This window comes from Anopheles ziemanni, chromosome X (assembly GCF_943734765.1).
Source record: "Anopheles ziemanni chromosome X, idAnoZiCoDA_A2_x.2, whole genome shotgun sequence".
Lineage (NCBI taxonomy): Eukaryota > Metazoa > Arthropoda > Insecta > Diptera > Culicidae > Anopheles > Anopheles ziemanni.
In genome coordinates, this window is record NC_080707.1 from 11,687,772 (window position 1) to 11,712,985 (window position 25,214).

The 25,214-nt window shown below is 47.3% G+C and overlaps 4 protein-coding genes across 4 annotated transcripts; 3 read left to right on the forward strand and 1 right to left on the reverse strand.

Moving 5' to 3' along the window:
• Positions 1–4,693: 4,693 nt before the first annotated feature.
• Positions 4,694–14,720, forward strand: LOC131290348 (anoctamin-4). The gene is made up of 7 exons (XM_058319497.1): positions 4,694–4,706; positions 4,882–5,567; positions 10,993–11,962; positions 12,062–12,294; positions 13,074–13,701; positions 13,786–13,991; positions 14,087–14,720. Exons 1-7 carry the CDS (start codon positions 4,694–4,696, stop codon positions 14,708–14,710), a joined length of 3,360 nt encoding a protein of 1,119 aa, XP_058175480.1. The 3' UTR covers positions 14,711–14,720.
• Positions 14,721–15,328: 608 nt separating this feature from the next.
• Positions 15,329–17,320, forward strand: LOC131291062 (glycerol-3-phosphate phosphatase). Its single transcript, XM_058320251.1, has 2 exons — positions 15,329–15,419; positions 16,485–17,320. The coding sequence occupies exons 1-2, from the start codon at positions 15,329–15,331 to the stop codon at positions 17,318–17,320; spliced, it is 927 nt and encodes a 308-aa protein (XP_058176234.1).
• A 1,893-nt stretch (positions 17,321–19,213) lies between these two features.
• On the forward strand, positions 19,214–20,555 carry LOC131291063 (uncharacterized). Its single transcript, XM_058320252.1, has 3 exons — positions 19,214–19,321; positions 19,389–20,014; positions 20,096–20,555. The coding sequence occupies exons 2-3, from the start codon at positions 19,395–19,397 to the stop codon at positions 20,553–20,555; spliced, it is 1,080 nt and encodes a 359-aa protein (XP_058176235.1). The 5' UTR covers positions 19,214–19,321; positions 19,389–19,394.
• Positions 20,556–22,171: 1,616 nt separating this feature from the next.
• Positions 22,172–23,470, reverse strand: LOC131290895 (fatty acid hydroxylase domain-containing protein 2-like). The gene is made up of 3 exons (XM_058320081.1): positions 23,359–23,470; positions 22,398–23,031; positions 22,172–22,313 (listed from the first exon to the last, which is right to left on the reverse strand). The coding sequence occupies exons 1-3, from the start codon at positions 23,468–23,470 to the stop codon at positions 22,172–22,174; spliced, it is 888 nt and encodes a 295-aa protein (XP_058176064.1).
• Between the last annotated feature and the right edge of the window lie 1,744 nt (positions 23,471–25,214).

Here is a 25,214-nt window from a genome sequence, read left to right on the forward strand (position 1 = left end):
CTGTGGCATCCAAACTGAGCCAAAGAAAGCCGATGAGCTGCGCATCTGAATGTTCAATAAAGGTTAAAGAAAGGAGGCCAAAACTGGAGCTGCATCGTTACAGTGAATAAAGCTTATTGGAAAAGTACTGAACAGCGAAAAATGCTGTACTACATAATAGCACTGAACAGCGATAAAACGAAGCTGTGATTGCTCTCTCGGTAGAGATGATGCCATAGACGATAAATATTTTATATCTGAAAAATACATGATTTTTATTACCCGGAAGTGATTGTCCCATGTCTTAGCGACTTAGCAAAAAAAATCCATTCATCTAGCAGCGCAACATCCGATGGAATTTCGACTGTGCGTTTGCTTTCGTCTTCCGCTTGTGTGGTGTGGTGCGCTGGATATTGGATATAAACGTCTGCCGCCAGCACTACCACCAGTGCTGCAAGCGCCGCGTGTAACCGGTGCGAACTGGAAATACCAGAGCGCGCTGGGAATGACGTTTCGCGGTGACCGTCAGAACAGATGACTTATCCTTCACTGACGGCTCGCTGTGGTCACCATCGATAGTGTAGTGTTGTACACCCGACCAAGCAATCTCTTGCTGGCGAGATAATCCGCCGCGTACCGATCGTTATCGTGTGCCACAAGTGTGCCTTATCGCCTCAAACCCCGGGGGCGGTCCGGGTATCGCGTGCCAAGTTCTGTTATCGAGTGTCGTGCGGGGCGGGAAAGATAGTGCTGTGTGTTTGCGGGAAATAAAAAAAACCTTGGCGCAGCTATTTACCTTCGTTTGAAGAAGCGACCATCCTGCTCAATCAATCAACTGCCGTGGCATTCAACAAGCCGCTATTATAGGCAAATAAAAACCGACAATCAGGTAGGTGCAGCGCTGCTACCGGGTAGATAATATCTTTCCTTGCAGCAGACCGTGGGGTGCTGTTGGATCAAAAACATACATTAATGCTACACATGATCTGGTAAAACGTCCGCCACAAGATTCGTCTCGCACCAAACGCCCTTGAGCCGATTTCCTTCGCCTGTTGTGCGGAGACGGAGCGGAAGAGTGAAATCCGGAGACAAGATGATACACGTACTGCTTTGAATATAAGTATACACCCGGTGATGTCATCCGAGACGATGCCTCATCGTTTTCTCATCAAGTAAATGCGTTTGGCGCAGACCCGATTCCCGGTACTACCGGGCGATTCAGCGCGCAATCGTTTGGATAAACAGTATCAAAAAACCCGGAGGGAGATTGAACGCCAACTGGGACAACATGAAAATGGCGTCCGCGGAACCGCAAAGCCGGTGGAGGAAGTGCGAACATGGCGCACGGCATGTGGCAAAAAACGGCTTGCGTATGCACACTTGACTCGGCATTCGAGCTGCAGGTGGTAACATTAGCCACCGTAGCGACAACAACCACCGCAACCACCGTTACTGGCACCGGGGCATCACATTAGCATTTCCGGGACATTTTGGCCACTCGTTTTGCGGCGCGCGTGTTTGCCGTTTTCTTCCAGTCTTCTCCGCTTATCGAGTGCGAACCATGCTGTGCCTGGTGTGCCGTTTCCTATTGATTACACACGGTGAAATTTATTATATTGATTGAACCACCCATCCTGGTTGACCTCAAACACTGCCCTATCGCTCCGATGCGATTCTGGTCGGTTTCAGTTCTCCTGTTAACATACAGAAACACACGCACAAGCACAGTTTCGCATAGCATAGCGCATAGGTTGTTGACCGACTTCAATTGCGGAAAAACGGCATACCAGCGGCCACGCACCGTTAGGCGGCCAGACTCCCGGTATGCTAAACCAATCTCGTACCAGTTAATTGGTAAACCGCTTCCATGAGTTGGAACTCGGCTAGCTGCCTCCTAACGAGAGCGTTAGAATTTTGTTTTCAATTGCGGCAATTTTGTTTTTGTTTCATTTTAATATCAGCCATTCATACGTGCCGCCGAGTTGGCAATAGTATGGGCGAATAATTACAAATTCACATATGTACCTCTATTGAACACGTTAAATAATGTTGTTATGATTTCAAATTTGTTTTGCTGTTTATGTTTGTCTTCACGGATATGCCCATATCCTTTCCGTTATCCCTCAACATCTACTGAGAACAAACAGAGCTTTATCTTTTGCTTGTTTGCATTTTCGGTATGCAAACAGACTATTGGTAACACGGTAACTTCAAAATGAATTTGATTGTGACTCATGATAGATTGTGTCCAGTCGCGTTGTGGGCAAATACTGGCATACTTCCGCCCTAACAGTGTACACAAATATATTTTCCAAATCAAAACGGGGCTGGCACGAGGCCCTAGACTGGTTAGCATGCTAGCACACCCGGAGTGACCCCGATGGGGGTGCTTGCTGCCGTCTCAGTTTTGGAGGTTACGTTGTCGCTGCTGCAAACCTTCCCAACCTGTCAATCCAACCACCAACGCCGTGTTGGCAGCCATATCCTACGGTGGGGGGCCCTGGAGTGGTTCGGCACCTTGAAATGTATATGGCGCCGCTCGCTCCATCCGCTCGGCTTGACGTTGTCGGCGCGGAGAAAGTGATCGGCATGGGGCCCCCGTGTGTATGCGTGGTTATGTGATAAGAACAGCGGTGAAATAGCATTCCTGACGGTGTCATAAATATTTGCGCATTTGCAAATGCAAGCAGAATCATCCCGCATATGTAACAGCGACAACCGAGAGATGCTTCAATTAGAGGAAAGTGTACCCGGATGCCCTGATGAGGTAAAATGCACCGCCACATCTTTAGCTGGATTAACCCATTTCCAACGAATTGAAGTAATAGAATATGTTCTTTGCCGTATATTATACATCATATGTGAATTTGACGGTTCTACAATCACATTTAACAGATAAAACAAGATAAAGCTTACTATGCCTGAAATCCTGTAAGATTTCGGTACGATCGAAGTAAATTATTACCATTCTGCATCTGCAGCTCCAAAATGATTTTTTTTATATTTTTCACATTATAAAATGTGTCACAAGTCACGATAAATAGCTCTAGTTAAATAATTAGTCACGCGTTCCTAAAATGGCGCGTGGGAAAAAGTGCTCATAAAAATCTTCGGGTTTGATAGCAATTTGAGAGTTTTGATGTCGTTGTATTATTTGTTGGTAGTAGAAGAGAGGGTAGCGAAGCAATATGTGAAAATTTTACATATTTTTCTTTAACGGAAATTCGAGAAATTCGCGTTTCCCGCTTAGGGATGCATTTTGCCTCACATTACGTTACTGGTTGTACCAGGCAGTTTTTATATTTTATGTAGAACTTATTTCTACACGATAGTGAGTATTTGTACACCCCTCTGTCCCTTTTCCTAACGATATTGTGGGAGCATTTTGATGTTGGGGTGGAACAAATGATGATAAACAAAGTTACATGTGGTATGTTTTGCAAAAGATGGCATGTTAAACGTGTTTTTGTTTCATGTCTAGCAAACTATCTAGTTCCCTGCCATGGCAGGTGGTTTTTGACGTTGTGAGTAGATATGCTTGGTTGTAATAAGTAAAGTTACCTGGTAGTTTGGTTAACGATGCTATGTTTCACTGTGTAGAACACGGATTTCTTCCGGTTATGAAGGACGGTTTTTGACACTTTCTGGGATGGCGAACGAAACAACCGGCAACAACAATGTTCTCTACGAAAAACGCCTACTTAGCCTGCAACAATGAAACAATGTGGGTGTGCAAAACCAAACACAAAAAAAGCGAAAACTAAAATGTGTTTTGATCAAAAATTGGTTACACATTCAACGGGAGCACTGAAGCAATTCCTTCCCCATCCTCCCTTACAAACACCGTGCTGTTTCGTGTTTCGACGGAAAGCGAAAAATTGATCCACTGGAGTGCGCTTTCGCGCCACATGTGCGCGCCATCATCACGCTGTTGTGATGCCCGTGGCAACCCTTTTTTTTGGCCTCCGGTGTAGCAAAAACGAATAATAAAAATGGCGTGCAACAAGGAGAAATGAAATAAAACAATACACACACAAACGCGCGCGCTGTTTGATGAATGATGAACAGCGGCTGAAGCGAGGGCCCGTGGCCTCGCGCCTCCAACCTGCACTCCAGGCAAAAAGGGCCTGCGGGTAATTTAATCGACTTCTACGCGTTAGTCGCTGATCGCCACTGCACGGCACGGCGAGGGTTTTGCTGCACCGCAACTTTGCATTGCATCGGAAACAACGCAAACCGAAACCCACCGTTGTTATCTTGTCTTGTGTGTGTGTTCGGGCGTGTGTGTGATGTGGCGGGGTAGTGCGGATGACGCGATCAACTACCACCGGTGGGTAAATTGAAAGCTTCCGGTGTGGTTGGCCCATCCTGGTCCGGTTTCTGGCATGCGTCGAACGATCGAATCCCTAAAGTCCTGACTCTGGCAGTGAGGGATACTTTTTTGACCCGTTGGAAGTGTGAGGAGCTGCTGGATGCTCGGTCCTTCGACGACTCGTCTTTATCGCGCCCGTGCATCTGTTAAAGTTCCCATCGGTATATCGGCCGCTTTCCGGACACATTGCATTTCCCTCTGCTCGAAGGGAAGATAAGCCGAACCTCGGGTGGTAATCCTCCCATGACGTCCGCGCACCGTGCTGTGGTTGTTTTTCGGGAGAAATTGTAATATCAAGTTGGAGGCGGTGTGGTGTGGGTGCGAGGGGCGTGATAAGCAGCGATGTATCGGCGAGGTAATTCGGCGGCAGATGAAGAAAGTTCGCACAGTATCACACCTTTCGTTGGGCGAGAAAGTTGCATCCCATCCGACTCTACTCGGAGTTCCGTTACTTTTCCCGAATTTGTTTGTAACACGTTCGTTTTTCGTTTCCGGTACCACATCACACAATCACACACACACACAAACAGTGAGCTATCAGGATATCGACGAGCCGAACGAGGGGCAGGACGACGACGGCGGCAGCGGCGGCGGTGGTCAGTACCACGACGATGAGTGCTACGATGTGTTGTGCGATCTGACCGACTTTCGGGATGCGATAGAACCGCCCGTGCCACCCAAGGTCCACCGATATTGGGGCGAGTCTGCCACAAAGCGGTTCACAGCTAGCGAGCGTCAACGCCGGACGAATTACCCTGCCCCACGGTACGACAGCTACCCGCGGAACGCGGAGTACGACGGCGACGGTGACGACGAGGACGACGAGGACGGCAACTACGACTACGGTGACGACATGGACGAGCGGGATAGCATCTACCTAGATGCGGTGTCGGTCACGTCGGACGGCACGCTCCGGAAGTCGCTCTATCTGTCCCGCCAGACCGTCTACCATTCGGCCGAGGACGTCCGGTTCGGCTCGGTCGACTCGGGCACCACCGATCAACGCCTTCGAGGGCCTCCGCTGACGGACGGCGAAGAGCAGCGCAGCACCGGCAGCATCCGCACAACCACCGAGGCGCTGCTGCAGGACTCGCGCGCCAACGGTGGCCTCGCCAACCTGCCGTACGTGGCCCGGCCTCCGGCGAACAACGGCGCCAAGGGTTTTATCAGCGGCATACTGAAACCGACCGTCCTCAGCACCGAGTACAATGAAAAGGTGCCTAGCACTAGTCACTCCACTAGCTACCTCCCTTATCGTACTGATTACCAACATGGTTATGAGCATGACAGTACCAAACAGATAGTTACCTATTCGCTGTGGAAGTCTAGGGTAAACGTATCATATTAAATTTTAATCTCACACACATCTTCTAGCATAAACCCCTCAGCGGCTCTATCTCTACCGCCTACCCCCTCCATATCCGTCCCGTTAAATCTAAGCGTCCAATCTGACCTATCCACCTAGCATGACAACGGTGCACGGAATTGCTTCTCTCCATTTCTCCTCTCCTAACACGTTAGGATAAATTTTCTTTTCAATCTCGTTTCTTTATTAAATTATATTTCGTTCGTCTATTTAGTTAATCAATTCCATTCCTTATTCCATTTCATCCCAACTATTAATACTTAATCACAGGGTGCGTTTAGAATTTTTGCCATAAATTTGAACAAATTGTTTCCCATCTTCGCGTCACAATATTCAGATAAATTTAACAAAGCCTATTATGTAAGGTATTAGGAACAAAATTACCAGGGATTTTAATTTTTATTCAGTCGGTAAATATGTACGGCTTTTCAATCGATGGGGTAAGCTTAAAGAAGCTGAGTGTACTCTCTAACTTTGCAAAAACAAAATGGGTCACCGTTGAAGCTCGGTGCCAAATTGATAAACTTGGCGCTATTTTTGGAATTTATCAGCGAATTGCAGCATTAGAAACCTTTTTTTTTATTCTTTTCTGGTTAGTTTTTCTTCTGATAATAACGCAAAAATCTTTTCAGTGCTGTTCATTGCAACCATCAAACACGTGATATGATTTGTTAAATTAAGTGCAACAGTTCATCACGCACCCTGTACATAATTGTTATACGTTTATTTGTTTAATCAATTTCATTCCTTCATCCTAACTATTACCTATTCCAACTATTATTACTTATATAACTTCGAGTGTTTCGATTGCCATCGTTCATTATTGATTATATTATGAAAAGACTACGTAACAAGTTTACTTCAAATCACCCAATTGATGTTTCAAGCTTAGTTGTCTAATAACGTTCCGTTGACAACTGAAAAGTACGTAAAATCATACGCCAATATAATTTGCAACAGCCATTGACCACTCTGGATGAGAAAGTGTTCCCCGTCTCGGCTGGCTGGGTAATGCCCCTGGTTAGAGGAAGAGTGCAAGAAGAACGAACTACTGAGATTGTGTCGATGGCCTTAACCATATTGGTTAACACTACATCGCACATACAGCTGGCGGTGGCGGAAGGGGCTAATCCGTGTTTTGTTGACCTTCCCCAAGCCACGCCATGCTCCCCCCTCCCACACCCTGTTCGGCACAGCATCCTTGGATGATAGCGTTGGCACTCTGCTCCTGCTCCTCCTCCTCCTCCGGTCCGGTTGCGTGAAGCACGGTTGGAGATTTTCGCCTAACTCTCCGAGATCTATTTCTATCGCCATTTCAGGGAGCAGAGCAGGAGAGAGATCGAGAGCAGTGTGTAGACCGTTTGGTCGTTTATTGGAACATCCCTGTGGCCGCGCCGAGAGAACTTCCTCTCAACTGCGTGCTTGTTGTGTGTTGAGCAGAAATCAAGGTTCCGGCAGGAGGGCAGCGCTAAATAAATAAGCAAAAAAAAAGTACTGATTTGCTTACACACGAGGAGGATGACGACTACGTACTACGACGTGTATGGACAGGGATGACGGTGGCGATAGCGCGGCGGCGTTTAGCGTTCCACTGTGAGATGACGGTTGCTGGTGAGCGCTCACACAAGACGTTGCAAAATCAGGACGGCACCCGTGTCGGAGAAGTTGCTCGTCAGCAGTGCGTTTGGCCAGACACACGAACACGGTGGTGGTCCTGTTCCTGAACCGAAGTTCCTAGCTCGAGCGGGTTGTGTTAAGCGTGCGGTGATGCCCGCTGTGGTTCCTGCCGCTGTAAAGTGAAGAAGCTGCGAAGAAACGGGTCCCCGGTATACTGGCCAAAGTATGGTGTGCAACGAGCTGGCTTCGATGGCGCCGGACCAGGCGAAGGTGCAGTTAGAAACGACCGTTCAGGGATCAGAGGCAACTAGTAGGGCAACCAAGACGACCACCAGCGTCAAGGCAGGATCGGGAAACAGATGTCACGTGAGCGTCCCAGCACGGAAGCACGGCACAGGATGTTGGAGCTAAAGCCTCCAAAACCCCTCAACATCTGGCAGTGTCGCTTTCGTAGAACTGCTACTGCTGCTTCCTTTGCTTTTGCTATCGCTCGTAGTGTAGCTCGTTGAAGTGTTCTGCCCCTGCGAACCTACCCAAATCCGTTGGTATGGCTCACTTATCCGTGGCACGCAGGCCTGCATTTCGGCACCATCCGACCCTCAACCCCGCGAAGGCAAGAGTGGGCTGATAGTGGGCCGCGTGCTATCAAAGGCCCCCGTCGTTTCAAAGCCGTTACCGCCAGCATCGTACAGCATTTTTTGGAAGGCGTCGATCTGGCGGAACGATGCTTCGGTGCAGTAACATATACTTTACGTTGCATCTGTTGTTACAAGAGGCTCACCTTCTGCTACCACCAGCAAACCGGTTGCATTTCGAACAGGCCGCGTTAATTGGTAAAATAACGTTGTCGATAAAATTGTTCGTGTTTTTTTAACCATCAAGAAGAGTGATAATTACAATGTCTTGTAGCCAAGCAACTACAAAAAAAGGTTCATTTATATTTATATAAACATCGCGATGTTGTCCGAGGCGAAAGCTTACTCATAGTGGGGTTTTGGAAGTGTTGTCGTTTGCTATTTTTGTTTGAGTACCTTGCTAAAAAAAAAACGATGAGTCAAACGACCGGAACATCATACACACGACCAGGGGACTCCCTCGTTACGCCGCGGTAATTTTGCGGCCGGTTAAGGAATTGCAGAACGCCCCAAACAACAGGAAACACAGCCTCTGCTTGGGGATTGTTCTTTGCACCTGTGGCTTTTTGGTGTGGCTGGCCACTGCGTTCCTTCGCTTGACGGTCGGTCGGTCACGGCGTTCGGAAATAGAAACGCGACAACCTTCGCTCGCGTCGGGCAGGATTCGGCGTGGGTCGCCAATCGTGCCCCGCGCGCGCTTGTGTGTGTGTGGTGTTTGTGGTGGTTGGTTTTTTTTTTGCGCGTGTCCCTAAGACAAGTGGCCACTTTGACGGATCCGCGAGCTCTGGCGGATGCGGATCCATGCCTGCTCTGCGATCGACCGGGAGGATTCGGTCCTGCCTGTGCTTCCGCAACAACCGGCCGGCGCTAGACGTGCTTTTTGCGATAGATGTCATTGTTGCGCGCTCCAACAAGTCGAACTCTTTGGTGCCGGTGGTGTCAAGCACGGTGTGTGTGTGTCAACGTGATCGCGTGAAAGTAACAGTCCACGGCAGGCCGCTCTAGCGGAGACGCTTTGCTCAAATTTTGTTTTTGGAAAAACACGCAATCCTGAGGTGTGATGTGCTGAGCAAGACACGGGACAGTGAGTGAAGAAGCGTTCGGTAGTGGGCAGTAGAGGCGGCCGCGCGGTGGAGCAGGAGGCGAACGGTGAACACAAGTCCGCGAGCCATGTGCAAAATCTGTCTCAGGCTGCACAGAGACTGCGGTGGGGTAGGCCGTCGGCTGTCCGGGGTTTTTGGCGGACAGCTTAGCTTATATTTAGAACCATCAAATACACACACACACACCGCGTACCGACCGTGTGCTTCCGTCTCCCTCCCTTGTGTGTATGTGTGTGTTTTGTGTGTAATTTTGTTTTTTTGGTGAAATTGTTTGTGCACAATTTTTCCGCCAACGGCGAGAAATAGCCAGAGCTAGCACACGATGTCGCCGATCAACTCACATCATCCCCAACAACCGCGACAGGCGAGAACATAACCGCCGACTCAATGCAACACACGTTGCCGAACGATCAACAGCACTAAGCCATTCTAAACACACCTTTATCCACGGAACCAGCGAACCATCAGCGAACAGAATCCCTGGTTCTTTTAAAGTTCATGTGGAAGTTGTAACAGATGTGTGGCTTGCACTGCATTAAAAAACCAAACACATACAAAATGTGTGCCGCTATCATCAGAGCGAAAAAGAAAGATCCAGACATCCGGGGCTCCTAATTTACACTGTGGCCAATATATTCTGGTTCGACGCTACAATTCATTCAGATTACATACAGATATTCTACACAAGACAGTGAAAAGTTTGTTTGATTCTAATCATTCACCGTTCATCTATGATAAAAGTTGAAAATGTTCCGGGTTGACATGAATACATCAATTTTGAAGGAGAGTGAGGAAAATAAGTAAGGTTGACTGAATTGATCACCAGAACATCTACATGTAAATCGTTCGGTTAACCCTCAACGAATGAACAAGGCCGTCAGGAAACGAACTTGATGAAAATTCAAAGGTTATGTACTGAAAGTGGCCCCAAAGGTGTGAATGTCTCTTAAAAGGATACATACAGTTTACTTCTACAAGCTCCTAAGCAATGAAAAACTCCGAATTTGACGAAGTTTTACAATCTTTCACTTGAAAAGGCTTGAAGAACGCTGACAGAGCGTTGATATTTTCGGATGAAATCCTATGTCCTATGGCGATCTCAGGCTGTGCAAAAAGGCAGATTGCGGTCTCATATGTCCAAGAGTAGTCCAAAATCCGCCATCCCTTATTTTTTTTTAAATCGAAAAAGGCGGTACACGCTCTACATTTTATAATGGATGTTTTCGCAGCATGTTGTGAAGACAAGCATAGGGAAAATATAGGAGAAGGACGGGCACCTTTCGACACCTTAGAAAACAAGATGAAACAATAGCTCGTTTGATTCATAACTGAAAACGAGTGTATTTAACTTACTTTTTAGTCAAGAATAATTGGGCTCCCAGTTCAGCAGAATCCATTCCAATGATCTGTTTTGATTGGCCATATGTGCTATAAAATATAAACTAGTAAAACATGATCATTTGGGTAATCCTTCGAATGAAAACGGCGATGTAGTAGATCTATACACATAGAGAATTCGTTAAAAAAAGACCAAGAAAATCCCACGTAGTGTTGAACGAAATAATTGATATTTGAATTAGAATGAGACTATATTAGACACCGTGTAATTTAGACTCATAGACCCAATCACATTTATGGGGTTTTCACCTAGAGATATTATTTCCCTACTTCCATATTTTCAACCATTTTCAGGGATTTCCTCCCTTCCCACTAACCCGTACCCTAAGCTCTACTAATACGGCACGATGGGTGTGAGGCAGCTACTTCCCTCTACTGTCGTGCCTACTAACTAACGATTGGTGATCAGTGCAGTTGAGCTAGCTAACCAGGAGTGTTACGTTATAAAACTCACAAACGGGCGCAAAACGTGCAACAATCTCTAATCTAGCCCTCTTTCTTCCCCTTTTCGCATCGCGCTAGACATGGAAATACTTTCAAGATCAGAAGCGAATCGTCGACTACGTGCTGGCATTCAATGGCGAGGATGGGGAGGAGACGGATCCGATTGCCGTGGCGAAGCGCAGAATATTCCAGCGCAACTTGGAGGCGGAGGGGCTCGAGATCGAGATGGAAAACTGCCAGCGGATCCATTTCGTCAAGATACACGTGCCGGCGAACGTCCTGTCGCACTACTGCGAGATCATGAAGATGCAGATGCCGATGCGGAAGCTGGACAATCAGGAGAAGATACACGAGTTCAGCATCCAGGGCACGCTGGTGCGGTGGTTCCGGCGGCCGCTGTTCAACTTCGTCATCATCGACCGGAAGAAGTTCGCCGAGCCGGAGTACCGGCTGCTGTACGAGTACTCGCGCGACAAGCCGTACCTATTTAACGATCACGATCCGAAATTCTTCACGCCAACCATCCGGATCGCGGTGGCGCACTTCATCCTGGAGCGCACGTACTACAGCGAGAACGTGGACGAGAAGAAGGACATCGGCATCCGGCGGCTGGTGGAGGACATGGTGTATATGGACGCGTACCCGCTGCACGACGGCTGCACGGACCAGAAGTCGAGCTGCCAGCGGGCGCTGCTCCTGGAGGAGTGGGCCTCGATCAACAAGTGGATCAAACATCAGCCGCTCGATCACATCAAGGAGTATTTCGGCGTGAAGATAGCGATGTACTTCGCCTGGCTCGGATTCTACACGCACATGCTCATCCCGGCGTCGGTCGTCGGGCTGATCTGCTTCTTCTACGGCCTGTTGACTTTCTCGGGCAACCAGATGAGCAAGGAGATCTGTAACGACAACACCACCTACATGTGCCCGCAGTGCGACAAGTATTGCGATTTCTGGAGGCTGAACACGACATGCGGCGTGTCGAAGCTGTCGCACATCTTCGACAACGAGATGACGATCGTATTCTCAATCTTTATGTCCGTATGGGGTGCGTTGAATGCGTTGAACCAACCTACTGTTCAAACTCTTGTCTGTTGGAACCACATTTCTCATCTTGATTCTATCTGTCTTTCTCCCCCCTGTGTAGCCACGCTCTACCTCGAGATGTGGAAGCGGTACTCGTCGCGCATCCAGCACCGATGGGGCATCACCGAATACTGCTCGCTGGCCGAGCCGCCGCGCCCACAGTATCTTTCGCGGCTGAAAAACATCAAGAAAACAATGTTCAACATTGCTACCGGCGCCCCGGAACCGTCGCCACCGTTCTGGACGAAGAAGTTTCCAAGCTTCCTGTACAGTTACTCTGTGATTTTCCTATTTGTAGGTATCCCAAACCGGGTTGCAATCGCACTTGAAACCTGCGATTTGACCGAATGATTCTGCGATTTGACAATTCTTCTTGAATGTTTATTAATTAGTAGACCTAAACTCACCGGCATATTTCTCCGCTATTTGTCAATTCATCTGAGTTAACAGCAGCTGTTGAAACATTTGGCGAAAGTCTCCTGTTTATTGTGACGCAACGAAATGTTAGCTTTTCGAAAAAAAATCCATGTCAGAACAGAACTGAAAAGAAAACCGTACAACTAAGTCTAACCTAGCCTAATAATTAAGAGGTCTGTTCTCTTATTAATTCATAAGATCTTGCTGCACATTTCGTATATTTGTGGATTAGTATTGCATTAGCAATGTACATTACTTAAATTTATCGATGCGGTTTCAAAAGGTCAACCTCTTTTCTAAGAAAAGTACCAGGTATTTTATTGCATCACTCGACAGATTTTCATTTTTTTAGAATTGAAGTTTACTGTAGTGCTATGGGTGAAAAATATACATTCACAGTGGCAAGCTCAAGGATAGTAGACTATGTCAGTCTGTCATTTTAAAAGTAGTTTGGAAGAATATAAAGTCACTAGACAGCGAGGTACTTGGCATAAAGTTTGTTAATTTGCAATATGGTCAACGATAGCACACATTGTGACGAATCAAAAGCATTTATGATTCTTTTATAAATACGAGTGTTTTTGTGTTTCACCAATAATTGCTATTTATCATTCAACTTCATCATAACAATTTGTCCTATTCGTTCCTGTTTACAGATTATGCTTACTATAATGGCAGTGTTCGGTATCGTAGTCTATCGGATGTCACTGATGACATCTAAAACTATTTATGGCGAGGGTTGGTCGGTTTCGGGCAAGCTAATCATCTTCCCGGCGATTACGGCGGTCATCAATCTGCTCGCCTCGACCGTGCTGACCTACGTGTACCAGTACGTGGCCGTGTACATGACCGACGTCGAGTATAGGCGCACGCAGACCGAGTACAACGAGAGTCTCAACCTGAAGATCTACCTCTTTGAGTTCGTGAACTACTACAGCTCGATCTTTTACATCGCGTTCATAAAGGGCAAGTACCCCGGCTATCCGGCGAAGTACAACCGCATAATGAATCTGCGGCAGGAGGAGTGCAGCCCCGGCGGCTGCCTGATGGAGCTCTGCATTCAGCTGGCCATCATCATGGTTGGCAAGCAGGCGATCGGCGGCATCACGGAGATTCTGATACCATTCCTGGCGCAGAAGTTCAAGGAGTTCCGCAGCGTGCTGGGAATCGAGGGAAGTGACAGCGAAAATGGCGAGCGACTGATTTGCTGCAATCAGTGGACCAAAGACTTTAACCTGATCAACTGGCACGACCGCAGCCTGTTTAACGAATATTTGAAAATGGGTAAACCATCGACCAGCGCAATGCTATCATCTAATGGTGGGCCATATTTTAACCAACAATTGTTTTTGTTGACTGTCCTTGTAGTTATTCAGTATGGTTTTATCACGATATTTGTGGTGGCGTTCCCGTTGGCTCCGTTTTTCGCACTACTTAACAACGTGTTCGAAACCCGCCTCGATGCGAAAAAGTTCCTGCTCTACTACAAACGCTCGGTGCCGCAGCGGGTCCGCGATCTGGGCATCTGGTACAACATCATGCACGTGGTTGGCAAGGTCGCCGTCATTTCGAGTGTAAGTATGCCCGCAGTGTGTGCCCGGCACGGTCAGGGCCATCAGCCTTATCTAACCTCTCTCACTACGTCTTCTGCCCTCCCACCCACCGGTAGGCCTTTATTATAGCATTTTCTTCCAACTTTATTCCGCGGCTGTGGTACATCAGAAGGTACGGCACGGACGTAGGCTTCGTGAACCACACGCTCGCTTCCTTTAATGTATCCGATTTCGAGGAGAAAAGCGCGCCGGAGTGGAGTTCAGATGAATTCAAGAACGTAACCATCTGCCGGTACACGGAGTATCGCAACGCACACGACGATAAGGATCGGTACAAGCGACCGCTGCTCTACTGGGAGATTCTAGCCTACCGGCTAACGTTCGTCGTGATCTACCAGAACCTGGTCAGCCTGGTGCAGATCGTCGTCGCGTGGGCGATACCGGACGTGCCCGGCCGGCTGCAGGACCAGATCAAGCGCGAGCAGTACCTCACGAACGAGTTTATAATCGAGCAGGAGAAGCTGAAGATACAGCGCACCGCGGCAGCGGGCGGTGCCGCTAGCAGCTACACGCACAACGGGTATCTGCCGTCGGAGGACAGCAGTCCGGATGACGAGAGACTGAACTACGGTTCGATCGCGGACGACACCGAGTACATCGCGCCGCCACCAGATGACCATGGCGGGGATGAAGATGCCGACTCGTTTCAGGCGGTGCACATCGTGACGTCGCGTGTGTAGGCCCCCATCCCCCCCCGGTCGATACCGCCGCCGTCGCCATTGAGCAGTGGCTCAAATTACGCTTACGACGCACATCGCTGTTTGTTCGTGCAAAGCAAGCACGTACATCCAGCATCCAGAAACAATGAATCACTAAACTAAACTGTTACCTAAGACGTTTCCCTTAGGTACACGACACCGCTGTATATTCTTCTCAGCTGAAAACGCCTCACTCACCTCACGCACGTTCTTTACCTACGTGCAGCCTCTGAAAATCGATCGACGGATGGATTTGTCATTGTAATTGTTAATTGTTTTTTTTTTATCAGATCTGCCTCATAAAGTGAACCATTTTCAGAAACGAATGTGTGTGTGTGTTTGTTTCGTAGCGTAGTTCATAGGTTCTGCCTGGTGTATTTGCCCTTTCCCTTCCTTCAAACTCGTTCCCCAGGATGCTGGGTGAAAGATGATCCATCCACCGCAACGGCAAGATCCATTTTCAATCAATCGAGATTAGCGCCAATGGACGTATGATTACTTCCAATCAGCTAGAAATAGGCCAGTCGGTGCGTCCGTTGCGGCAGTTTACCGCCCGAACTGCGAGTGGTAAGTGTCTCGTTCTCCGATCGTTCGTCAACCATGTCCCGTGGAAGACATATTTTGGAGCTGTCCGAGGAAGAAAGCCGTCAGTTTCTTGCATCGTTCGATACGGCCGTCCTGGACTGTGATGGTAATTATGCACCTTTTACGTAGGAAAGTCGTCGTCGTTCGCACATTTAATTTTACTAGCTATAATGGGCCGGGTACACGGGCCCATATTGAGTGAACAATCTATTTTAAAGATTCAAAGAAATGATTTCAACTCGATTGATTGAGCAGTTTTTGTTGTCGGCCTGTTGCATCTAGTTTAGAACCCGTTTATTCTAACATAATGTCGGATTAATGTTGGATTATCGCTCAATGTTAACGCCCTAAACATTCTCAAAATAATCAGTCCAAGAAGAAGAACATCACGTTGATTGATTTAGTTCACCAATACCGTTCCCTGCTTTATTCGGCGTCCAGGTAAAGCCAATCGCGAACCATTTGGGGCTTAACCAACGTTATACAAATAATCGGGCTTTGTTTCGTCGGGCATGCAGATTACCTTCCAGTCCTAAATCTGGCGAAGATCAATTAACCTTCAATACAATTTTCGTTTAGTGTGTTGCGTGTGGCAGTGATTAATTTGTGTTTGAGTGTTTTGTGTATATTTTTTTGTTTCATTTTTATTTCTTGTTTCGAACTGCCCAACGAATTTGTGAACGCACATTAAATGACATTCGTTGGCTTGTCCGTGGATCTTTACATTTTGCATTTCCATTCCGGAACCATTTCCGGCGCTCGTGAATAAAAAGGGCAAAGTGGAGCAAGCTGCCCCAGTGGGGTAAGATGCACGGGCAGGTTTTTAACTGAAGCCATTTAAAAATAAATTGAGTAATGTAAATTTTTGATTAACGTATTTAGTACATCCTATGTAAATTTTACTGCACGACATCACCATCTCATAAAAAAAAAACAAATTAACTTTAAATAGTGTAATATTTTGTTACTATTAATTATGGTATTGCTAGTGTTAAAATAATTGCACGCATTATTGATGGATAAGTTTGATATTGTTTTCTATATTTTGCATACAATGGGATTAGTCTTTTGCGTGTTTCCATAAATAGTTAAAGTATTGCATCGATCAAGCGTGACGGTTAGGTTTTTAAAAAATAATATAAATAATAATAAAGATTTATTTTTCACGCAGGTGTGCTCTGGTCGGTGTACGATTCGATTGAAGGAGCCGATGCGGCACTGAAGTTGCTTCAGGGTAGCGGCAAAACGGTAAAGTTCATCACCAACAACAGCGTGCGGCCGTTCGTGAGCTATCGCCAGCAGCTGCAGGCGCTCGGGTTCGCGGTGCAAGAGGGTGACATCATACATCCGGCCGCTTCGATCGTGCGCTATCTGCGGGCGCGCGCGTTCGAGGGGCTCATCTACTGCCTGGGGACAGACAACTTCAAGGGCGTGCTGCAGCAGGCCGGCTTCCAGCTGCTCGACGGACCGACGCAGCCGCTGCCGGAGTCGTTCCATCAGATCATCGCCACCGTCGACGACCGGGCCCCGGTCCGGGCGGTGGTGGTGGACGTCGACTTCAATGCGAACTATCCGAAGCTGATGCGCGCGGAGATGTACCTGAAGCGCCACCCGGACTGCCTGCTGATCGCGGGGGCACCCGACAAGACGATCCACGTGAAGCCGGGTTGCGACATGATAGGGCCGGGTGCGTTCGTGGAGCTGCTGGAGAAGGCGGTCGGCAAGCGGGCGATCGTGCTCGGCAAACCCGGCTACCATCTGCGGACCATCGTGCGGGACCAGTACGAGCTGGGGCAGCCCGCGAGAACGCTGCTCATCGGGGACATGCTCGAGCAGGATATGGCGTTCGCTTCGCTGTGCGGATTTCAAAAGTTGCTCGTCCTCTCGGGCGGCACCTCCAAGGAGCAGATGCTGCGCTCCGAAAGTCCTCTACAGGAAGCGGATTACTACGCTGACAGCTTAAAAGATTTCGTACAGCTGTACGCAAAGGCTTACAGTAGAAAATAGCGAGTCGTTTTTAACTCCACATTGGCACTTGCACTTGTCGCTAATCTCACAATAGCACGAGCCTGTTCGTTTCCTATGATTAACGATGATTAAAATGAAAACGAATATCTTTTTAGCATAGATAAAATATACAGAAAGTGATACATTTATATACGGTTCAAAGACCGTGTCATTTTCTAATCTTATTGGCTAGTTCAAACGCGTATGCGTTGTCATGGACAAAAATCATCAATTCAAGCACCATTTAGGGCAGTGATGTCAAACATGCGGCCCGCGACCCCTTTGAAACATGGAAAGTATAACCTATTTTGCGAGGAAATGCGGCCCGCGAGATCAATTGATTTTGACACCACTGATTTAGGGGATCTTTTCTTTCCTCTTGCACAAATAAATAGATAAGTTGAAACAGACCTTGATTAACTCTGTTGAGTTGCCGGTGAGTACATTTATCGAAATGTTTATAGCTTCAAGAAGTCTTGATTGAACAGATGCTTTTTAATGTAAGTAGTAGAAACTAAATAACCAATTTTTTTATGTTCAAAATATTGTTTAGAACACGCATGGTAAATTGAAACATTGAAATTGAAAAAAAGTGATCAACCAGGCGTCTCCACCACACATACATTCTCTGATAAAATTGGTAAAGTTCTTAGACGTAGGCTAGAAAGATACCCAAGGAGAACCTTGCTGAACTTTCCTACCAAAGGTGTACATGCCTACCAAAAAGAACCTTGCCAAGTGTATTTTTGGTAGGTTTTTTGACATTTACACCTCATAACCTACCAAAGTGGCTTCGATTGGCAAAATTTGTTTTCTTTTTAATGAAATCGAAGCAACTTGTTCGGGAGCGCGAGTTTATAATAACGCTTTCGCGGGTTTGGGTGTCGGAATCGGAGTGAAGTTTATAGAACAAGTTTTTAAACAACATCATGGAACATGGTAAGAAGGAAAGGGCAGGAAAGGTAACAGGAAGAGACCATGACCCTTAGCGACAGGCGCCGAAACTGCAACACAGCGTTAATAGTTGGTCGGTGGCGGTTGGACATCGTGGCGATCATCGGTTGTTACCGGGTGTAACATAGCGTCGGTGGCCAGTGTCCGATAGCAGCGTTAACTCGCGCCATACAGTAAGTACGTGTGTAAGAACCCACAGCAGAGTTCTTACTGATGATAATTTGTCCGCGCTTTTCACACATTTCAGTGTCTCGTCAAGGAGGAAGAAGCGGCTTAAAATGAACATCAACATCAATGAACATTAAATGTGGTCGCTGTTTGCCAGCACGAACCAGAGGAGAGGTCGGACGATTTCTGGATGTTTCGCCTGATCGCCTTCCGAACCGGACGATTTGTATATATTATTATTATCGATATATCAAAATAATAAAACAATCAAAAATATTTTCCGGCATGAAAATAATTATTATGGGAAAGGAAAGATATCCTTAGCTCATATACGGTAATACGAATGGGTATACGTTTTTTGCCACGTATTTTCAGAAATAGGTGTTATAAACGCAGGCACGTAGTCAAAAGCGTTCTCTTTTGAGGTGTACCGCAAGTGCAAAGAGAATTGTTTTACCCTTCTTTTCAGAAGTCGGTTTTCACCTAGACTGCATACAAAATCTGCTGCAAAAGAAGGGGTAAAAGAATTCTGAAAAGAAGAGTGAGCAGTTGTGAAGAGAATTCTTTTACCCCAAAATAACGCCAAAATTTCTCGTTGGGAAGTGAACGCACGGGTATACCGGTGTCTTATAAATATGTAGCACTTTTGCCGCAATCAATTTGCTCACACATGACATTCGACTGTCGAGCGCCGAATCGGTAGCGGTATAAACGCTCGAGCTGTCACAACAAAACAATAATCAGCGAGCTCTCCTCGGGGAAAAAAAACGACACAAGTGAAACGCAGCGCTTACTGGAATCACAGCTTCGGTTGGAGAAATGCAAAAACGTCACCGTGCCCGGTGTACGACGGAATAAAGAGTAATCGTATGTAAAAAGGTAACTTACTGCCGCCCCGAGTAGAGGATGTGCAAGCATTAATCAAACATCAAACGGTTCAAAACAGTGAGAAATGCATCGCTCGTCGGTGGTGTGTGTGCTGTGCTGGTGCATGTGCATTGGGGGCCTGCTGGTGGGCGTCGTTGGCAGCAACGATGCAACGCACCCCGCTGCTTCTGCCCAACCGAGCCCCAATGTCAACACGACCGTTTCGAAGGTGATCGATGCGATGCTGGCGGACGGACACAGGATGGCAAGCGACGGTCTGGCCATTCCGATTCCGGAACACCATCACGACAAGGCGCAGCGCATCGTGCCGCGGAAGGGCGTGGACAACGACGGCAGTCCGAGCGTGGTGGGCTCTTCTCGGCTGATGATGAAGAACCCCCCGGTTCCCGCCTCCACCAGTCAGTCGGCCAGCGTGGTCGCCTCGGACGAGAAACCGACCGTCACGTCGACGGAGGTGCCCGCGGTTGCGGTGTCGAAACTGGCACATTCGGACAGTAACGCAACACGTGGAGGGGTGAACAACGATGTGGCAACGAACAGCAGCGCCAGCACCGTCCACTCGCAATCGCCGTTGCCCTTGGCAAACGCCACGAAAACATCCGCCTCGAGTGCAACCGCTGGCGCCAGTACATCATCATCATCATCATCGTCATCGTCATCGTCATCGACAAGTGCGATAGCAGTGTCATCGAGTACGGCTGCACCACCACAATCAAAGGCAGCCGTAACAGTCGGAGGGGTAAACACTACGCGATCTGCAAACAGCACCTCGTCGGGAAGTACGCTGACGACAGCGTCAACCATCAGCACCACCTCCTCGACAACGTCTTCGACGACGACGACGACGACTACGACGACCAGTACCACCACCACCAAGCCTCCCACGAAGCCAAAAGTCACGTACTCGGTAGAGGACGAACCGAAACTGCTCCAAGCGGCCAAACCGGGCTACTCGTCGCCGTACGATCCGGTCGACAGCAGCGGGCGCTTACGTGTGGACGAACCGCTCGCACAATTCTCCAAGGAGTACATTCCGTCCGAGTTCGGCGGCCGGGACGCGCCCAACAGCCGCCGGGAGTACGTCGTCCCGATCGTGACACTCATCTTCGCCATCCCGCTCCTGCTCGGACTGTTCCTGCTGTCCTACCGGCGCGCCAAGGAGTTCTGGCTGACGCGCCACTATCGCCGCATGGACTTTCTCATCGATGGCATGTATAACTACTAGGAAACATACATACACACACACACACACACTGAAATAATCTCAGCTAGCGAATATCGTCCCCCAAATGTTAATTACCGCGACTGAAGTGCCTTCTTATTACACACAAAAAAACACACCCACACACAAACGAACGCAGGTGGAGTGCATTACTCCGGGCATTACTCGTCCCTAGGCTGCTGCGTACACACATCCTTCAAGCAATCCCCCCTCGTAACACCTAACTAACGTAACTTTGGTTGCTTACGCTCATATCACCAGTTCCCCGTTATAGTTTTCTAATATTTGTACCAGTTTTTTGACCCATTTACTAAACATTTACCGCGGCCGCAGTCCACCAACCGAAAGCATTGTGATATAAAATCGGTTTGCAGCAAGAATTCTCTACATGCTTTGAATCTACGATATGTTTATCTAACATACTCAAACCTTTTTCTTGTGCGTTGCATTCCATAGCACTGTTATATGTATTTTTCTTTTCAAAAAAAAAAAAAAACATTAGAGTAGGAGTCGCTCAAAAGATTAGAAATCAATGCAGAAATATCCAATCGATCCAAATCGATACTCCGTCACATCTGTATTGTAAAGGTAAACTGTTCCCGGCCGTAGCGAACACTTAAAACTTGGCCAAAATTAGTACACCCTCCCCCCTACCCATGTGCCCCTCTAGCTAAACAAATTTATCGAAAAAAAAACTAAACATGAAAATATAACCGCAAATGTCTAGTCTAACTACGCACTAAAGCGGTGAAACTAAATAATAGGTATATATAGAGCAACACTAAAAGAGGGGGAAAATTAAAAAAAAAACAAGGTGATTCCAAATTTATCTCGCTTCTTCCTGTCCGGCGAGACAGCGTTTGGCCGCGATTTAGTAATTGACTACTTTAAAGAGAAAAAACTAATGTTTTGGAACGATACTGTGAGTTAACTCTAACTGAAATTGTATTGAAGAGAAGTATTGTTGAAATATTTTTTTTTATTGTGTGAAAATAAACTTTGAAAACAAAATCGCAATGTAGGGTTGTCTGGTACGCCGTTTAATTATCTATTTCATAATAACTTCGAGCCCGAAACCCGAAAACAATATTAAATCCGTTTAAATGAAGTTCTTATAAATAGTAAAGTTTTATAAAATAGGGGATAATAAGATAAAATGTTGGAAACTTTGTCTTCTAGCCATTTTAACTGAAGGGACTGTTTTTTTATCGTTGAGTTTTTTCCTTTTACATCATATACGTTTTGGTTCGTTGGTTTTTTTTAAATTAAACATGACATTGAACCTCTTCTGTTGTAGTCTCAGTTATTAACAGAACTGTGCTTCGAGGTAAATACACTGTTGGCCATGTACGATTAATGAGCCTGGAATATTTTAAAACAATCAATTATGAAAACGTCTGTAAAACAAGTACAGTTGCAACGTACATTTTTGGCTAAAATTTGTGTGATATCGTGGAACACTCCGAGAAGAATTTGGACGTTTGTTTTCGTATGTTGCATTAAAATGTTCTTACGGCCGGACTTTGCCGACTCCGGATCTATTTGATAAGGGAATATACAAAGTCTTTTCTGTTCTGTTGGTCTCTGGTAACATCACGGTGAAAGTCGTAGTCGGTTCGCTACTGGTCCGGATGGGTTTCCCGGACCGGCTCGAGCGTGGTTAGGATGTAGTCCCGCTTGGACTGCTTGGACTGGTGGAAGTTATCGTTCGTACCGTGCAGCCAATCGAGCACGCCCAGCACGCCGAAACACTGGTTGAATCTGTGTGGGACGAAGGTGAATGTGGTTGAAGGAAATGTGTGCGCGGTAAATGTGTGCCCGGATGTGGGCGACATGATGTCTTACTTGAGATGATGGTAGTCGTGCTGCTCGGGGCTGGGCAGGAACGGCAGGTGGTAGCCGGAGTGCACGTGCAGTGTGTTGGAGATGGCGATCGTGAACCAGAGCCAGGCGACGGAGATGTGACAGCCGGTCGTCCACACGCCGACGGCGATCGGTAGCAGATTGCTGACCAGGTTCTCCACCGGGTGGCTGTACATGGCGGTGATGGCGATCGGGGCCGTCCACTCGTGGTGCCGCTTGTGAATGTACTTGTAGATGCGGCCATCGTGCAGCAGCCGATGGCTGTAGTAGAACAGCACCTCTTCCACCGCGATGCACACGGCCAGCTGCCACACGACGGTCACGAACGTCGGCAGCTCGCGGATGCGGGCGCTCGTCTGCTCCACCGGCAGCAGGTAGTACATGAGGAAGAGCAGCGGAAACCCGGTACCGAACTGGTTGAACAGCACCTGCCGGATGACGGTGCGCAACCGAGCCGCGTCGACCGGCTCGTTGGTGCCCGGTTGCACCTTGTACCGGCGCAGGAAGCCTGGCCGCCCGGTCACATCGAACAGCGTATAGACCAGCCCGATGCTCCAGTACACCAACGTTGTGTAGACGTACGAGCCGACGGTCCAAAGTACGAACGGATTATCACCTGCGAATCGAATTGGTAAGTGCTGATTATGCCCTTCTTGCTTGTTGAGATTTTGCTCTTCAAGCTGAACCCCTCCCCCCTTCCAGCCTATCACCCCCAGCCAGAGATAAGCTGCCGAAGTGGCAACCAAGCGGGCCGCAGAATTGGACAATCATTCCAGCTATCGGTTACTCTTGGACCGGGAGGCTTAAGCTGGCTTTCCTCTCGCAGGATTACGCCTCAGCACTATTTAGCTTCTCGCACCAAGAAAGTCGTTTGATAGGGCGGTTTAATTTAAACTCGCGATGGTTTTCAACGGTTCAGCGGTCGCCAACCGAACACACCTACCAGTGATATCGAGCAGACGGTCCCACAGCGACTGCCACAGGCTGCCGGAGGCTCCCCAGAACACCCGAAACTGGTGCGCCGGCAGGTCAAACAGCTCCACGGTGAGCGACATCACCGCAGCGGTACCACCTTTTTTGATCGATTATTGATAATTGATAGTTGCAATCTCGCGCTTCGCTACCTTCTGATGGTTTCCGTCCCAATCACAAACACCGCACCGACACACACACACAGACTCACAACGCAAACGAGATAAACCTGCGTGCTGCTCTTGTAAAAGTGGCGCATCCACCGTACGCGAAGCCGGGGGGTTTTCGCTGCGCAATGCGTTCGCTTCGCCTGCCGTGACTTGTTTGACTGGCTTGTCGGACGCGATCCCGCCGAACCTGCCGTGAACCGACCAATAAAGATGAATCCGCGTCGATCGGGAACCGGACGCTAGTATAGGTGTTCGCGAGTACAGCGACGAGCGCGCGAGCGAGAGCTGCTGCTGCTGCTGTAATTGAAGATTCAATTGCCATACAATTACAGACGGGGATGGCCAGTGGAGGTGGCGGGGGTTGCCTGCGAAACAGCGGAACAAAGGGACACGTGAACTTTGTGCGTTCGGCGTTGCGCACAACGCTCGCGGTGCCCGTGGTGACCGGGGACGTCTTTTTCATTTCCATAACAAGCATCATTACATCCACCGGTCGGCTTACAAGTGTCCTCCGTAAGGCGGATGTGTCACACAGGCATTTAAATAATTTAGTTCAAAACACGGATAAACAAAGTTCAAGTGGATATTCCTGAAAATTTCTAATATATTTTTCCATTCAAGTTTCCTAAAGACAATTTTTGCTTGTGTGCTATGGGTTTATTTTATTGTTTTTATGGGTTTATTTTATTGTGTACTAATTTATCGCTACTAATTTCTATTAATCTTAAACTAGTTTATTTATTTATGAAACTATGGTCCTCCAGTGAAGGTTTAATATCATTTTTAGTATCTATCTTTTTAGCTCTGATTTGCAACTTCTTTTTTTGTGTACTCGCACACTGATTTGCAGTAATTTGCATTTAGAATTGAGATTTGATTTTTTGTTGATATACTAAAAGGCATCGTTTGAAGCTCGTGGACACCCATTTTACGTTTTCGCTTAACTGCGAAGAGAGAAAATTGTTAAATGGGTGCTCGCCAGCTTCAAACGATGCCTTTTAGTGTAAGTGGATGTAATAATCTTATGAGTTTATAAATTTTTTTGTTTGTTGTGTCGAGGTGAGGGCGATATATTAATTTAGCGTCTAATGTTAGGCCAAGGTATACGACCGTTGCACTCCAGTTTATGGTTCTCCCATCCATATGTAAGTTTTGGTGAGGTTTTGGAATGATGCGTTTTTTAAATGTTGTTGGAAAGAATATGGTGTGAGTTTTCGAGGGGTTTCCAACCCGTTGTGAAATAGAACAGTTGACAAAACTTGACGTACTGGACTTACATTATTCAAATATTTAAATTTTAATTTATTGCTATTCCTTCTGAACTTTTTTTTAGTCAAATTCTGCGAGTCATTTAGTGTTAGTGCAACCTAATACGCCGAACATCATGATCGACAAGGGCACCATAGTATCGGTCTGCAACTCGTGATAAGCGTCCTGCCAAATCAAAGTTCAATAGGTCCAATAGTCTCATGGGGGTACATTTATTTGTAATCTCCTTGCTGAGACCCCCGCTTCCATGCGCTTAAGCTTGTTTGTGCGGTTTAATAGTCTTATTTACTTGCCGTTCCCTGTTCGTCAATGTGCATGTTTGTAATCAATTTCGGACATGACGAATTTTTGTTTTTGGTTGCTGGCTCTGATTTCGAAGGCCAAGGAT

What these genes read in the sequence shown, in the direction of transcription:
- LOC131291063 (XM_058320252.1), top strand. Translation starts at nt 19,395, where the DNA reads ATGCATCGCTCGTCGGTGGTGTGTGTGCTGTGCTGGTGCATGTGCATT. An exon ending in TCGACAAGTGCGATAGCAGT is followed by an intron (nt 20,015 to 20,095) that starts GTCATCGAGTAC and finishes ATCTGCAAACAG; the next exon opens with CACCTCGTCGGGAAGTACGC.
- LOC131290895 (XM_058320081.1), bottom strand. Translation starts at nt 23,470, where the DNA reads ATGTCGCTCACCGTGGAGCTGTTTGACCTGCCGGCGCACCAGTTTCGG. An exon ending in CCGTCTGCTCGATATCACTG is followed by an intron (nt 23,032 to 23,358) that starts GTAGGTGTGTTC and finishes TTCGATTCGCAG; the next exon opens with GTGATAATCCGTTCGTACTT. An exon ending in CACGACTACCATCATCTCAA is followed by an intron (nt 22,314 to 22,397) that starts GTAAGACATCAT and finishes CGTCCCACACAG; the next exon opens with ATTCAACCAGTGTTTCGGCG.
- LOC131291062 (XM_058320251.1), top strand. Translation starts at nt 15,329, where the DNA reads ATGTCCCGTGGAAGACATATTTTGGAGCTGTCCGAGGAAGAAAGCCGT. An exon ending in GGCCGTCCTGGACTGTGATG is followed by an intron (nt 15,420 to 16,484) that starts GTAATTATGCAC and finishes TTTTTCACGCAG; the next exon opens with GTGTGCTCTGGTCGGTGTAC.
- LOC131290348 (XM_058319497.1), top strand. An exon ending in ACTCTGTGATTTTCCTATTT is followed by an intron (nt 12,295 to 13,073) that starts GTAGGTATCCCA and finishes TCCTGTTTACAG; the next exon opens with ATTATGCTTACTATAATGGC. An exon ending in AGGTCGCCGTCATTTCGAGT is followed by an intron (nt 13,992 to 14,086) that starts GTAAGTATGCCC and finishes ACCCACCGGTAG; the next exon opens with GCCTTTATTATAGCATTTTC.